The 12,280-nt window shown below is 34.6% G+C and overlaps 1 protein-coding gene across 1 annotated transcript in view; it reads left to right on the top strand.

Annotated features, from left to right (window-relative positions):
* The window catches only part of LOC111050184 (jouberin-like), a 40,191-nt gene that overhangs the window by 8,833 nt on the left and 19,078 nt on the right, over window positions 1-12,280 (top strand). Inside the window, exons 7-9 of the mRNA XM_039428502.1 lie at window positions 460-696; window positions 3,820-4,045; window positions 6,558-6,664. Of these exons, the coding sequence (XP_039284436.1) occupies window positions 460-696; window positions 3,820-4,045; window positions 6,558-6,664 (570 nt within the window). The remainder of the gene's footprint in view (window positions 1-459; window positions 697-3,819; window positions 4,046-6,557; window positions 6,665-12,280) is intronic.

Raw genomic sequence — 12,280 nt, 5'->3', positions numbered from 1 at the left:
AATCAATGCATATTTTTCTCTTAAAAATAAAATGCTGTTCACATTTTTGCGTTGTTAACCAACTACAATTTTCTATGAAATTACCCCACCTCATTCCTACATTGTTTATTGTTCTTGTATTTTGAATATTGTGCTTGGATGAATGGAAAACATTATCTCGAATGTACTGTATTGTGCTACTGTAATTTACATACTTCTACTCCAACAATCTCTCATAAATTTCCTTTGTACGTTGTCTCATTTAATTTGCTGTATCATTCTTATCTTAATTTCACTCAGGACCTTACTGTGCAACGCATTTATTTCGGCATTTATTCCACTCATAATTTCCCTTATTATATTATTAGTGTATTTTATTTGTAGAAACATCCAGTCTAAACATCTATCTGGCCTACATGGTTGTGTAATATTGTAGAATATCCCCGGATTTGTAACTTTTAACTTTCTATATCGTTCTAGGTGTTCGACTGGTGGAAAGAAGGCGTAAGATACGCGAAGAAGTACTCGAGCACACTGTATGTGACAGTGGGGGCTGTCACCCCTCCCCCCGCTCCACTCACCCCTAACTTGCGCTCGCGGGTTGCCCTGCAAACGGAACAGGGATCGGTGAGGGGTGGAGATGGGGGCAGTATTACCCCTGCTTTCTTCACCGACAACGAGGACGAATTGGATTCTAGTGCACGGAAGAATGATCGGGTAACTATTTTCAAATTGTTAAGTATCTATACCGTAGTATATAATTATGTTCATCGAAAAATGAGAAAACAAAAACTTGAAATTGGCGCTTGTTAGTATTTAAAAATGATGACTCATTTTGGCTGTAAATTACCACCAACATGTTGAAGCAATCCAGTTCTTGGACAACTTAACATTAACGAGCAGATTGAAAGGAAGAAGCCAACAGATCTGGTGTAAACCTCCAGGAGTGCTTAGTGAAAGTGGAAAAAAATATAATTCAGTGCAGTGATCATGAATGAGCTAATTTAAAACAAGGAGAAGCTATTACAAGATTCTTCTTGTAAAATGACTAATTATTAATTTAGAATAGAAATAAACTGATCGTTAGTCCTAGCACTAGTAACAGTTATATCCAATTAAAAGAAAAAATAGAACACATTTATTTTAGAAGATTGAGTGGTTTTGAAAGCACTAGAACACACATAAAGAATTGAACTAAACACCTTCAAATAATGAGGAACATACGTGCACCTATGATCAATAATCTCCATTATCTTATTTTTCACTTATAATTCACATTAGCTATTGAAGCTCTCCACTTGTTTCTCTCTTTCTACATTCTCACATCTTCTTGTAGTAAGTAGTAACACATGAAAGCCTTTCAAGATAGTTAGGAACATAAGAGCACCTTAGTTTATTTCAATTGTGTTTACATTATATTAGGTTTCCGTTTTTTTACTGAAAAACTTTCTAATTCGAATTCTCAATCAATGCATATTTTTCTCTTAAAAATAAAATGCTGTTCACATTTTTGCGTTGTTAACCAACTACAATTTTCTATGAAATTACCCCACCTCATTCCTACATTGTTTATTGTTCTTGTATTTTGAATATTGTGCTTGGATGAATGGAAAACATTATCTCGAATGTACTGTATTGTGCTACTGTAATTTACATACTTCTACTCCAACAATCTCTCATAAATTTCCTTTGTACGTTGTCTCATTTAATTTGCTGTATCATTCTTATCTTAATTTCACTCAGGACCTTACTGTGCAACGCATTTATTTCGGCATTTATTCCACTCATAATTTCCCTTATTATATTATTAGTGTATTTTATTTGTAGAAACATCCAGTCTAAACATCTATCTGGCCTACATGGTTGTGTAATATTGTAGAATATCCCCGGATTTGTAACTTTTAACTTTCTATATCGTTCTAGGTGTTCGACTGGTGGAAAGAAGGCGTAAGATACGCGAAGAAGTACTCGAGCACACTGTATGTGACAGTGGGGGCTGTCACCCCTCCCCCCGCTCCCCTCACCCCTAACTTGCGCTCGCGGGTTGCCCTGCAAACGGAACAGGGATCGGTGAGGGGTGGAGACGGGGGCAGTATTACCCCTGCTTTCTTCACCGACAACGAGGACGAATTGGATTCTAGTGCACGGAAGAATGAACGGGTAACTATTTTCAAATTGTTAAGTATCTATACCGTATTATATAATTATTATGTTCATCGAAAAATGAGAAAACAAAAACTTGAAATTAGCACTTGTTAGTATTTAAAAATGATGACTCATTTTGGCTTTAAATAACAGTTAACAATACTTTTATTTACATTGAATCAAGTACTATATTATCTAGTACAGTCTATGACAAAGATGGTAGGTGGCTACTGTGAATCAGTTTTCTACACAAAGATCCTCTCTCTCACACGTATGTTTGTTTACATCGTCTTTCTATTATTTAATATGCTATTACACCGTCGTAATAGAATATAGTGATGGTTTAACCTGTTAGTGTAACTAGCAGATAATCCATGGCCCGGTAAATCAGTCATTTATCAAATTAGTCTTTTGATAAGTCCGTTCACTTGTTATTCTGATAGAATAATTTTTCATTTATTGGTTGATAAGGCTTTCCAATTTATATAAATAATTTTTCCCTATTTCATCTATTTACATCAATTTCCTAAGATAATATTACATATTCCGATTCAATATAAGGGTGGCCACTAACCCAACCTAGCTTAAAACTAACGACAGGACAAGTGTATTGAACATGCTCGTCACAGATGCTGTGTCATTAGCGAAAGGATTCGAACAAAATTTCTTGAGGATAGGTTTTTGTATCTTCGATTTTTTTTGTTGATTTTTTCTTAGTTGCACTTTTTAAGACTGAATTATTTTTGCATCATCATATTTTGTAATTTTCCAGTGGCTATTTTTTTTCATTTTATTTATTTGCCTAAACGAAATACAAAAAATAAATATAAGCTACTGCACTTTACTGAAATACAAACAGTATAAAAAATATATTAAGGTACTGTTAATTTATTCAATTGGAAATAATAGCGGAATGATATCTTTATTCATAATATTAAATAAAGATAATAATTAAATAATAGATAATAATTATTAAATGAAGATTTAATTTATGCTCCCATGAGTACAGTAGGGAGCATAGTATTTATTATTATTGGTTGTTTATTTTATTTTGAAGCTGCTGTCAAACACCACTTTTCGTTAAAAGCTTTTCGTGTGAATGTCGTACGAAGACATGTTCGTTCACACATGCTCAACAGACTTGCCCTTTCATTAGTGGCCACCCTAACGGTTGATTCCATCATTAAGTAGCCCATTAATAATAATTTATTTATTCAATCATTCAGAATTACACAACTTACAGAAAAGTACCACAGGCTTGCGCCCAAAACGGTTCCAATCTAATTTACTGAGTTCAGGATACAGACTAATTTGGAATTGAACAGTACCTAATTACATATTGAACTTGAAACACAATATAGCTTAGTATTCCTTCCTTTGGAAATTTTTCTCTGATTGCCCAATTCAGAATGGTACTCTTTAGTAGCTTCAATATTAAATACACAGTTATTAGGCGTATAATATTCAGGTATGCTTCGCTCAGAACTCAATGATTCAATGACTTCATACACTTCCTGAGCTCATGTTATAAGTCACGACTAGTAGAAACTCAACATGGTTCATCAAAATTTAAACTTCACGACTACTGGGAGTAAAACACGACTTAGCTCTTGTAAATTTCAACTGAACTATGGAATTTGAACTTTGAACTAGGTAACCTATATGAGACAGAAGTATTTTTTGCGTTTTTTCTAGAGACCATCATCACCAATTGAACCACCAGTTACGTGGACCAGGCTGCCAGCACAAAGCTGTAAACTAACCAACACCAGGCTGGCCAACATCCCTATCGCTCCATCGGGCGGGTTTTCGCTTGCTTTTTCGCACTCTGGCCTGCTTCTGGCATGCGGCACCTCGGGACCCATCCACATCTATGCTGTGCCCAGCTTCAAGTTGAAAACCACTCTTAGTGGACATAAAGGTTAGCATCATTCGTTCAATATTTATTTCTTTATCAAGTACATACAGTAGGTAATGAGAAGCAGAGGTGCACTTATTTTCTATCAGGATCAGATTATATAGAGTTATTTATTCATATAAGTTACAATATATTCAAAATTATTTGTCGTAGCTTCCTTTTTACTTTCCTTGCCCTATTACCATAGGTAAGGAAAGTATTGCTTTCCAAAAAAATTTAAGGTACCCTAATTTCATGTTCTCTATACGTTTCAAGGTCCCCTGAGTCCAAAAACATTATTTTTTGGTATTGGTCTGTGTGTGTGTGTGTGTGTGTGTGTATGTGTGTGTGTGTATGTGTGTATGTCTGTGAACACGATAACTCCATTCCTAATTAACCGATTGACTTGAAATTTTAAACTTAAGGTTCTTATACCATGAGGATCCGACAATAAGAAAATTCAATAAAATTCAATCCAAGATGGCGGAAAAATGGCGGATAATTACTAAAAAAACATGTTTTTTACGTTTTTCACGAAAACGGCTCTAACGATTTTCTTCAAATTTATACCATGGATAGCTATTTATAAGCCCTATCAACTGACATGAGTCTCATTTCTGGGAAAATTGCAGGAGCTCCGTAATATTCTTGAGAAAAATGGCGGATAATGACTAAAAATCCATGTTTTTCACGGTTTTCTCGAAAACGGCTCTAATGATTTTCTTCAAATTTATACCATGGATAGCTATTCTTAAGCCCTATCAAATGACATGAGTTTTTTCTGGGAAAATTGCAGGAGCTCCTTAATAATCTTGAGAAAAATGGCGGATAATTACAAAAAAAACACCTTTTTCACGATTTTCTCAAAAATAACTTGACCGATTTTTTTCAAATTCATACTCTGTATAGTTATTTATCAGTTCTATCAACTGGCATGAGTCTCCTTTCTGGGAAACCAATGGGGGGTCCACCCCATCCTTGGGAAATGGACTTAGTAACCTCCTTCTCGTGCATGAGGTAGGTAGGTAGCGCAGTTCATAAAAATAACACATAGTCGAGATATTTCATCTGTAGAACAGCTGTTTTGACGACTTTAAAAAAATGACGACTAAAAAAATCATTGAATTTTACAATTCGCACAAAGAAAAAGTACTCTGAAAACAATTATATATACACATATACAAAAGTCTGATCGTAGTTTCAAATATGAGCAAGGAAAGTTGTGTGAGTGTACCACTCCAGATTTTTTAATTTGTAATTTAATTTTTAATTTGTTACTTTGTCTTGTCGTTTGTGAAGATTGGAATGTGGCCTAGTTTCCCTTAATATTATTTATTTCAGTTGTTTGTAATAAGCTCTATTTTTCTTCTTCTATTGACATGTTTATCATACCTACTTGTTCGAACTCACTGCCGGCGCACAAGTTGTTCTATGGCCGGTAGGGCCATACTGTAATTGAGAATAATTATTTTATTCGTTTGTCTTTAATTCTTATGGCATTAAATGAATTTGAATATTGTGGTTTGTAAAATAATTTACAATAAATGGCATTTTAGCTAATAATTCAACGAATTTTACAAAGTATGAAAATTTATTAATTGGAATGAAGATAACATAATATTGTAATGTGCGGAAACCACATGTATCGGCGGTTTTTCAACAAATAATTGTCGACTCTCTGAAAATTATATCCTCCCCATTAACACATAGAAAATAGAATAAAGGCTACGTTATTAATAAACAATTATCTACTCTACTTCATAGATTCACACTAAGAAATTTATAATTTTCAAGTCTGATAATAGTAGTCTAGTCATTTGAAAATCATATCAATCCAAGAAAATTCATAAATATTAGTATAATTCACACTTTTAACGTTGAAGTTAAATTTGTTGAATACTTTAACAATTGCAAGAGTAATAAAAAATATAGTTGATTTTCTGAATCTCCTGATACCCTGAAGACTTGTAAAGACGAACATTTGCAACAGGACCAAATAGCAGTGAAAATTCTAAGAATGCTACCATCCAAAAGATTGTGTCGGCTCAAAAAATAATATAATTAAATAATAATTTTCGAAAATAACTATTATCATGACTAAATTTTATGGCTAATTTTAGAAGCTTTTCGTAGAGAAGTTTTTAATACTGAAACAATTCTTTCCTGATTACACTACACATGGATCGTTATAGGTGGACAACCTTCTCCTATATTCCAGGATTCATAAATTTTTATCTAGCAATCCCTTGTTTTGGAAAGTTTTGTTAGATGTTTTTTAGTTTGTAAACTCTAATAGATCAGAAAAAACAGTGATATTTGCTTGCTAGATTGATAAAGACCATCACATACTGGTTTCATTTTCTAATATCTACGTATAGTGTAAGAGAGCCTTTCCCCTAAAAGAATTTCTGATTTTCCATAAAAAACATAAGCCCACCATTCCAAAAAAATCACACTGAGATTAGGAATATAGATAATATGGAGTATGTTGAAGTTTTCAATAAATTAGAATTACTTTTGATTGAATATTTTTCAGGCCTGGTTTACGTTGTGAGATGGTCGAGCGATGACCATTATTTAGTATCAGCGTCAGCCGATTGTACAGCGTGTGTGTGGGACATTAGGAGAGGACATGCTCTTCAGGTAATATCTTTTATTTCCGAAATTATTATTATTGTTGATTTTGTATTCAACTAAGAGAAAGTCCAGTTATAAAGTATCACTGTTATAATTATAAAGTTACCTTCAGATCAGACATTGTGGTGCCTTTAAATTGTCAACTGTCCCAGAAACGTTCTCAATATGATATTTATATTTTATGCAAGTTGAAAATGAAAATGCAACTTTTTGTCTAGTGAAAAGTTGAAGTTTAAGCCAACCAATGAAACCTTCAAAATTGGGTAACAATGTGTTATACAGCGAGGTGGAATGCCTTTGCTGGTTTCTTCACTAGCAAAAATCGTAAGCTCTACTGAAGCTACAACTTAGTTTAGTTTCCCATTCTCTACAAATCAGTCCAATAATAATATTTCTAATTATCATTCAAACAAACTCTCACATGCTGGTTGGGAACAACAAGCATCAATCAATATCAATTATCTTGAATCAGCTGATCCTAATATTATTACTTAGCATTGTTCTAATCCCGCATTATAATTTATCGCGTATTTAGTTTGATTTGTCATTGACTGAATCTTCCTAGTGAGGTCCACTTCATAATGGCAGTGTGGAAAGATAGGAGAACAGGGTTGCTGATTCTCTGCCTTGTCACTGCCTTCTATATAGGATATCTGATACCGGTATATGTGATGTAATATTAACATTCATTCTTGTTTTAAATGATCAATTATATTTTTCAATTCAATTCAATTCAATTCAGTTTATTTCCAAAAACATATTACACGAATAAGAAATACAATATACAACATATTTTGGAATCCCCCTACTAGACTATCCATCTGTGTGTAGGGGGGGAGTTCCACTTTATACTTAATAAGCTTAATCTGCTCATAGAAGTAAATAATAGAGAATACACTTATATTATGGATGTATTATTAATATTCTGATTATAAAATAGATAATATATGTGCTGATGTATATTTAAGAATGAGTATGTAGGAATAAGTATACTTAATACCTTGATTGATAAAAGAATAAATAAAGAAGAAATAACAATATTTTTTTGAAGACCGCAGTGGCAGGGATTCCAGAAATTCTCAGAAGAGAGAATGAAAAAAAAGCATAAACCAGAAAGGCAAAACAGTCAAATCGGTTATATCAATGATAAAATAAATACCAATCAATTGTCTGGAAACCTTGAAGTCGTGTTGGTCACCAAGCATAACGAGATTGGAGTAGTTCTTCTGAAGCTTCCCAACCAATCTGGTACAGCCACCTGTCCACCCTCTTCCTAAACACTACCAAACTAAATGCCTCTGCTTCCCTAATCACCCCTGGCACATTTCTGTACAAGACATGGGCCAGGTATGAAGGATTTGTCAATTCAGAGCCGTGAGTCAGCTGAGGTATCTCAAAGCTGTAATTGGATCTGTGGCGAGTTGAGTAGCTATGGTTAACTGTTTCTCCCAGAAGTTCAGTTTTGTATTTTTTTATGTGGATCAACAAGGATTTAATAAAAAGTTGTCTAACATTCAGTACGGGAAATTCGATAAACAATTGTCTTGTTGGGTATCTAAAGTCTCTCTTTAAAATTGTTTTTATAATTGATCTTTGGGTGACTGCGAGAGGCTCAATGACTGAGGAGGAAGCCCCTCCCCAAGCTAGAATTCCATATAGTATTATAGATTGGACATAGGCAAAGTAAACTACTTTGCACTGATCCACACTCAGAACATTACTAAGCTCTGAAAATGCGTGAAGCAGCTTTCTGAGCCTATTCTTAGCACACTGGACATGTTGTACCCAACTCATCTTGGAATCCAAGACAACGCCCAGGTATTTGTAATGATCAACGCGCTCAATCATACTACAATTAAATCCAGCAGACCTGGGATTATTACAAGAATGCATCGTTAGTATTAGAGAGCCTGGATCAGCTTGATTTCTTGTAACTATTGGCATAAACTTCGTTTTTTCCACATTTACTGTAAGGCTATTGTGATCAAACCAGTTCTTTATTTTTGACAAATCAATTGAAGCACTCATGTAGGCCTCCTCCCAAGTGCTCCCAGTAGACACTAGTGCTGTGTCATCAGCAAACAGATACAACTCACCTTCAACTACTAATTTTGACAGATTGTTGATATAGATTAGGAATAGCAGTGGCCCAAGGGTGCTTCCCTGGACTACCCCATACTCAACATTCTCTTTATCACTATTTTCACCATTTATGCAAACTGATTGCTGTCGATTATGAAAGTAACTCTTAAACCATCGGAGAGAGATATTTTTTATCCCCAATGATTCAAGTTTTTTTATTAAAATTCTCCTGTCAACTGTATCAAAGGCTTTTGCCAAGTCCAAAAAGGTTATCAGTACTTTTCTTCTTGATTTAATACTACTTGAGATAGCCCTAGACATATTGAAAAGAGTATCAGATGTATTTTTGGACTTTTGAAAACCATACTGTGAGTTGGAGATGAGATTGTACTCGTTTAAATACTTAGTCAGTTGTATTTTTATACACTTTTCGATTATTTTAGATAATGTTGCCAACAAAGAAATAGGTCTGTAATTGGAGAATATGCCTTTGGGGCCTGATTTATAAATAGGTATTACTCTGGCTGTTTTGAGAGCGCAAGGAAAGTGTCCAACCAGAATGCTTAAATTGACTATATGTAGGATAGGATGTATTAATATGTCAATATTGTTTTTAATCACTCTAGTAGGGATTCCATCACAACCTGGAGCTGATCGCCCTTTCAAACTCTTCACTACCTCCTCCAATTCCTGCCTTGAGACCGGTTGCAGTTGAAATTCAGAGTCCGCAGCATGTTCATCATCTCTCACTACTGGTGCATCCTGGGTTATTATAGAATTTGCTAGGTTTGTCCCAACTTTGGCAAAATATTGATTAAATTGGTTGGCAATTTCTTTAGTTTTTTGAGAGTCGATGACTTCACCAGGGCGGGAGAATGCACTAACGGGGAATGATTTACTATTATCTATACGACCTGAGATTTCGTTTATAACCGACCAAAATTTTCTAGGGTTACCAGTCGCTTCTTCAACTTTGTTTTTGTAATAGTTATACTTGGCTCGCTTGATTGCTGAATGTAGCATATTTCTATATTGAGTAAACTCATTTCTAAGGAGATAGTTAAATGGTTGTCTATTGAGTTTTTTTCTGAGTTTATCACGATGTCGAATAGAATTTACTAGTCCAGCAGTTATCCATGGTTTGAGTTGAGTATTTCTAGATGAAACTTTTACTTCATGTGATTTTTCGGCAATTATGTTTTGTACCGATTCAATGAAAATATCTGTTGCATTGTCAACGTTGTTTTGTTCAATGACTCTATTCCAATTGTGACTAGAAAGTGTGTTCCTCACCTTTTTCCAGTCTGTTTTAATAATGACTCTATCTGTATTAGGCGGCTTATGAGTTTTTGTCGATAATATATTCAAGCAAATAGCATAGTGATCGGTAACCGAGGACTGCAGAATAACAGAAGATGCATTGAAGAAACGCGGAAGCTTGACAAAAAAGTGGTCAATACAGGTTCCGCTGGCCGGCCGTGTAACCTTGTCAATACAGGGCACAAATCCTGCGTCACTCAAAATATCGATATAATGCTCCTCAACAGAGCCAGGGGCAACATTCAACGTATCGCAATTGAAATCACCTGCCAGAATTCGGACGACACCTGGCGATTGTTCATTGCAATATACGTTTAACGCGTTTATGAATGTAGTTAGATTAGTGCTGGGGCTGCGGTAGACAGCTAGAATTTCGCATGCCGCCCCCGCCCAGGTAAAGGTGAGAGAGAGACAGGTGGCCAGACCGCCCAGTACCAGTTCATTGCAAGTGACTGGAAGTCCTTCATCGATGTAGACCACCAACCCATCGCTCTGGTTCAGATTATTGAATGATCTAAAAGAATGGTAACCTGAAATGTTAATTGGATGGCTGTCGTCGTTAAGCCATGCCTCAGTTAATATTATGCAGTTAAACTTATGCCCTAATCCCTGTAATACTGTTGAAAATTCGTCAAAGTTACGTCTATAACTACGTATGTTCTGATGAATGACCGAGAAGCCCATGCCACTGCCGTTTCCCATAGAATCTCTATTACTAAATTTACCATGAAAGTCAAATATATCAGCACACTCTGTGCATCTTATTAGAGATACATCAAGTTCATCAAACGATTCTCTTATCATCCACCTTCTAGTGCCTTATGATCGGCATCCCAACGTGACAGCCGTTATTTATAGTAATTATTATAGTAGAAATGTAACTATTTCGTTTCACTAATTTAACATGTTAAAGCAGGAGAGGAAGAAAAGCGTTACTACTATTTTTATGTTTTTCTTTTAGATGACAATAACCCATAGATGAAAAGAAAATTATGTTGAACAAAAAAGAGTGAAGGCTTGAATAGGTCAGCGGTCTGATAAAATAAAGCCCAAGCACAGATTGCAAACTTGACTCTGAAGCAATTTCAATGCATCTTGCATTGCACAACAGAGACTAAGTTCGACTATGTTAATTAGTTTTAAAATATCAAAATTTAAAATTTTTAGTTTAGGCATTAGTTTTGAAGTGTAAATTGGACTTTTTGAAGTGAAAAGTGGAATCTAACCTCCTTTTTGGAGACTTTTATTTGTAAAAAAAATTTGGGAGAAGACAGTTTTTGGGCTATGCCTGTTGTCTTTTCCCAATCATATTTTAATTATGATTGTGATTGTGAATAAAATAATTAAAATAAAATGTTTACCTATTCATAACAACGTAAACAATCATAATTTCAGCTATGACCTATGTTAAGATAAACAAATTTACGATGATGCATAAGTTTAAGACAAGTTTGGTATTATATATGTGTGGCATAGAAAAAAAAATATGTATAGCCTATCAGAAACTAATGGCATTACGATATTATTCATGGTTATTAATTCATCCATTTGTGGAATTTGAACCTACAATATTGGTGAAACACAGTAAGCTTAGTAATCTTAATTGAGCTGTGGTAGCACCAGTGAGGATAGAAAGAGAGAGCTACTCTCTGGATAGCACCAGTAAGTGCTTACATTGCTATTCATTCATTCACACAATGATATGATATTTACATCCTAAGCGTTTTATAATCAAGTCACCAACTATATAACAGCAGTGTGAGAGCGTTCAACTGCAGGCCACATACGAATACATATACATACACATATATACATATACATACATATATATATATATACACATACATACCTGCATAAGCTGCATATGCTGCATTTGTATTATTGAAGCTAAATTGCCTACTGGGCTCAGAATTACTTTGAGTAATTCTACTGTAGGAACGTGGGAAACTATTCATGAGAGATTGATATAAATATTGTATCTGTCTGCCATAGATAGTTGGCGCTACACTTCTTGATGATAGTATAAAGAGGAATATCGACAATAATGCAATTACTATGACCTAGAATTGTGTGAATATTGCGAACATTGGAAAATTGAAGGTCCCTTATAAGATCATAATATCGTATATTTTAGTAAATTCAAGTTCGGAAAAACAAACCACGTCTGGTTCCGTATCTTCTCCAATCTACGATTCTCAGATTGCCGCTATTTAGTAGTCG

This window comes from Nilaparvata lugens, chromosome 5, assembly GCF_014356525.2.
Source record: "Nilaparvata lugens isolate BPH chromosome 5, ASM1435652v1, whole genome shotgun sequence".
Classification (NCBI taxonomy): Eukaryota; Metazoa; Arthropoda; class Insecta; order Hemiptera; family Delphacidae; genus Nilaparvata; species Nilaparvata lugens.
Note: the sequence above shows the minus strand (reverse complement) of the source record. Positions and strands in the feature narration are given on the sequence as shown.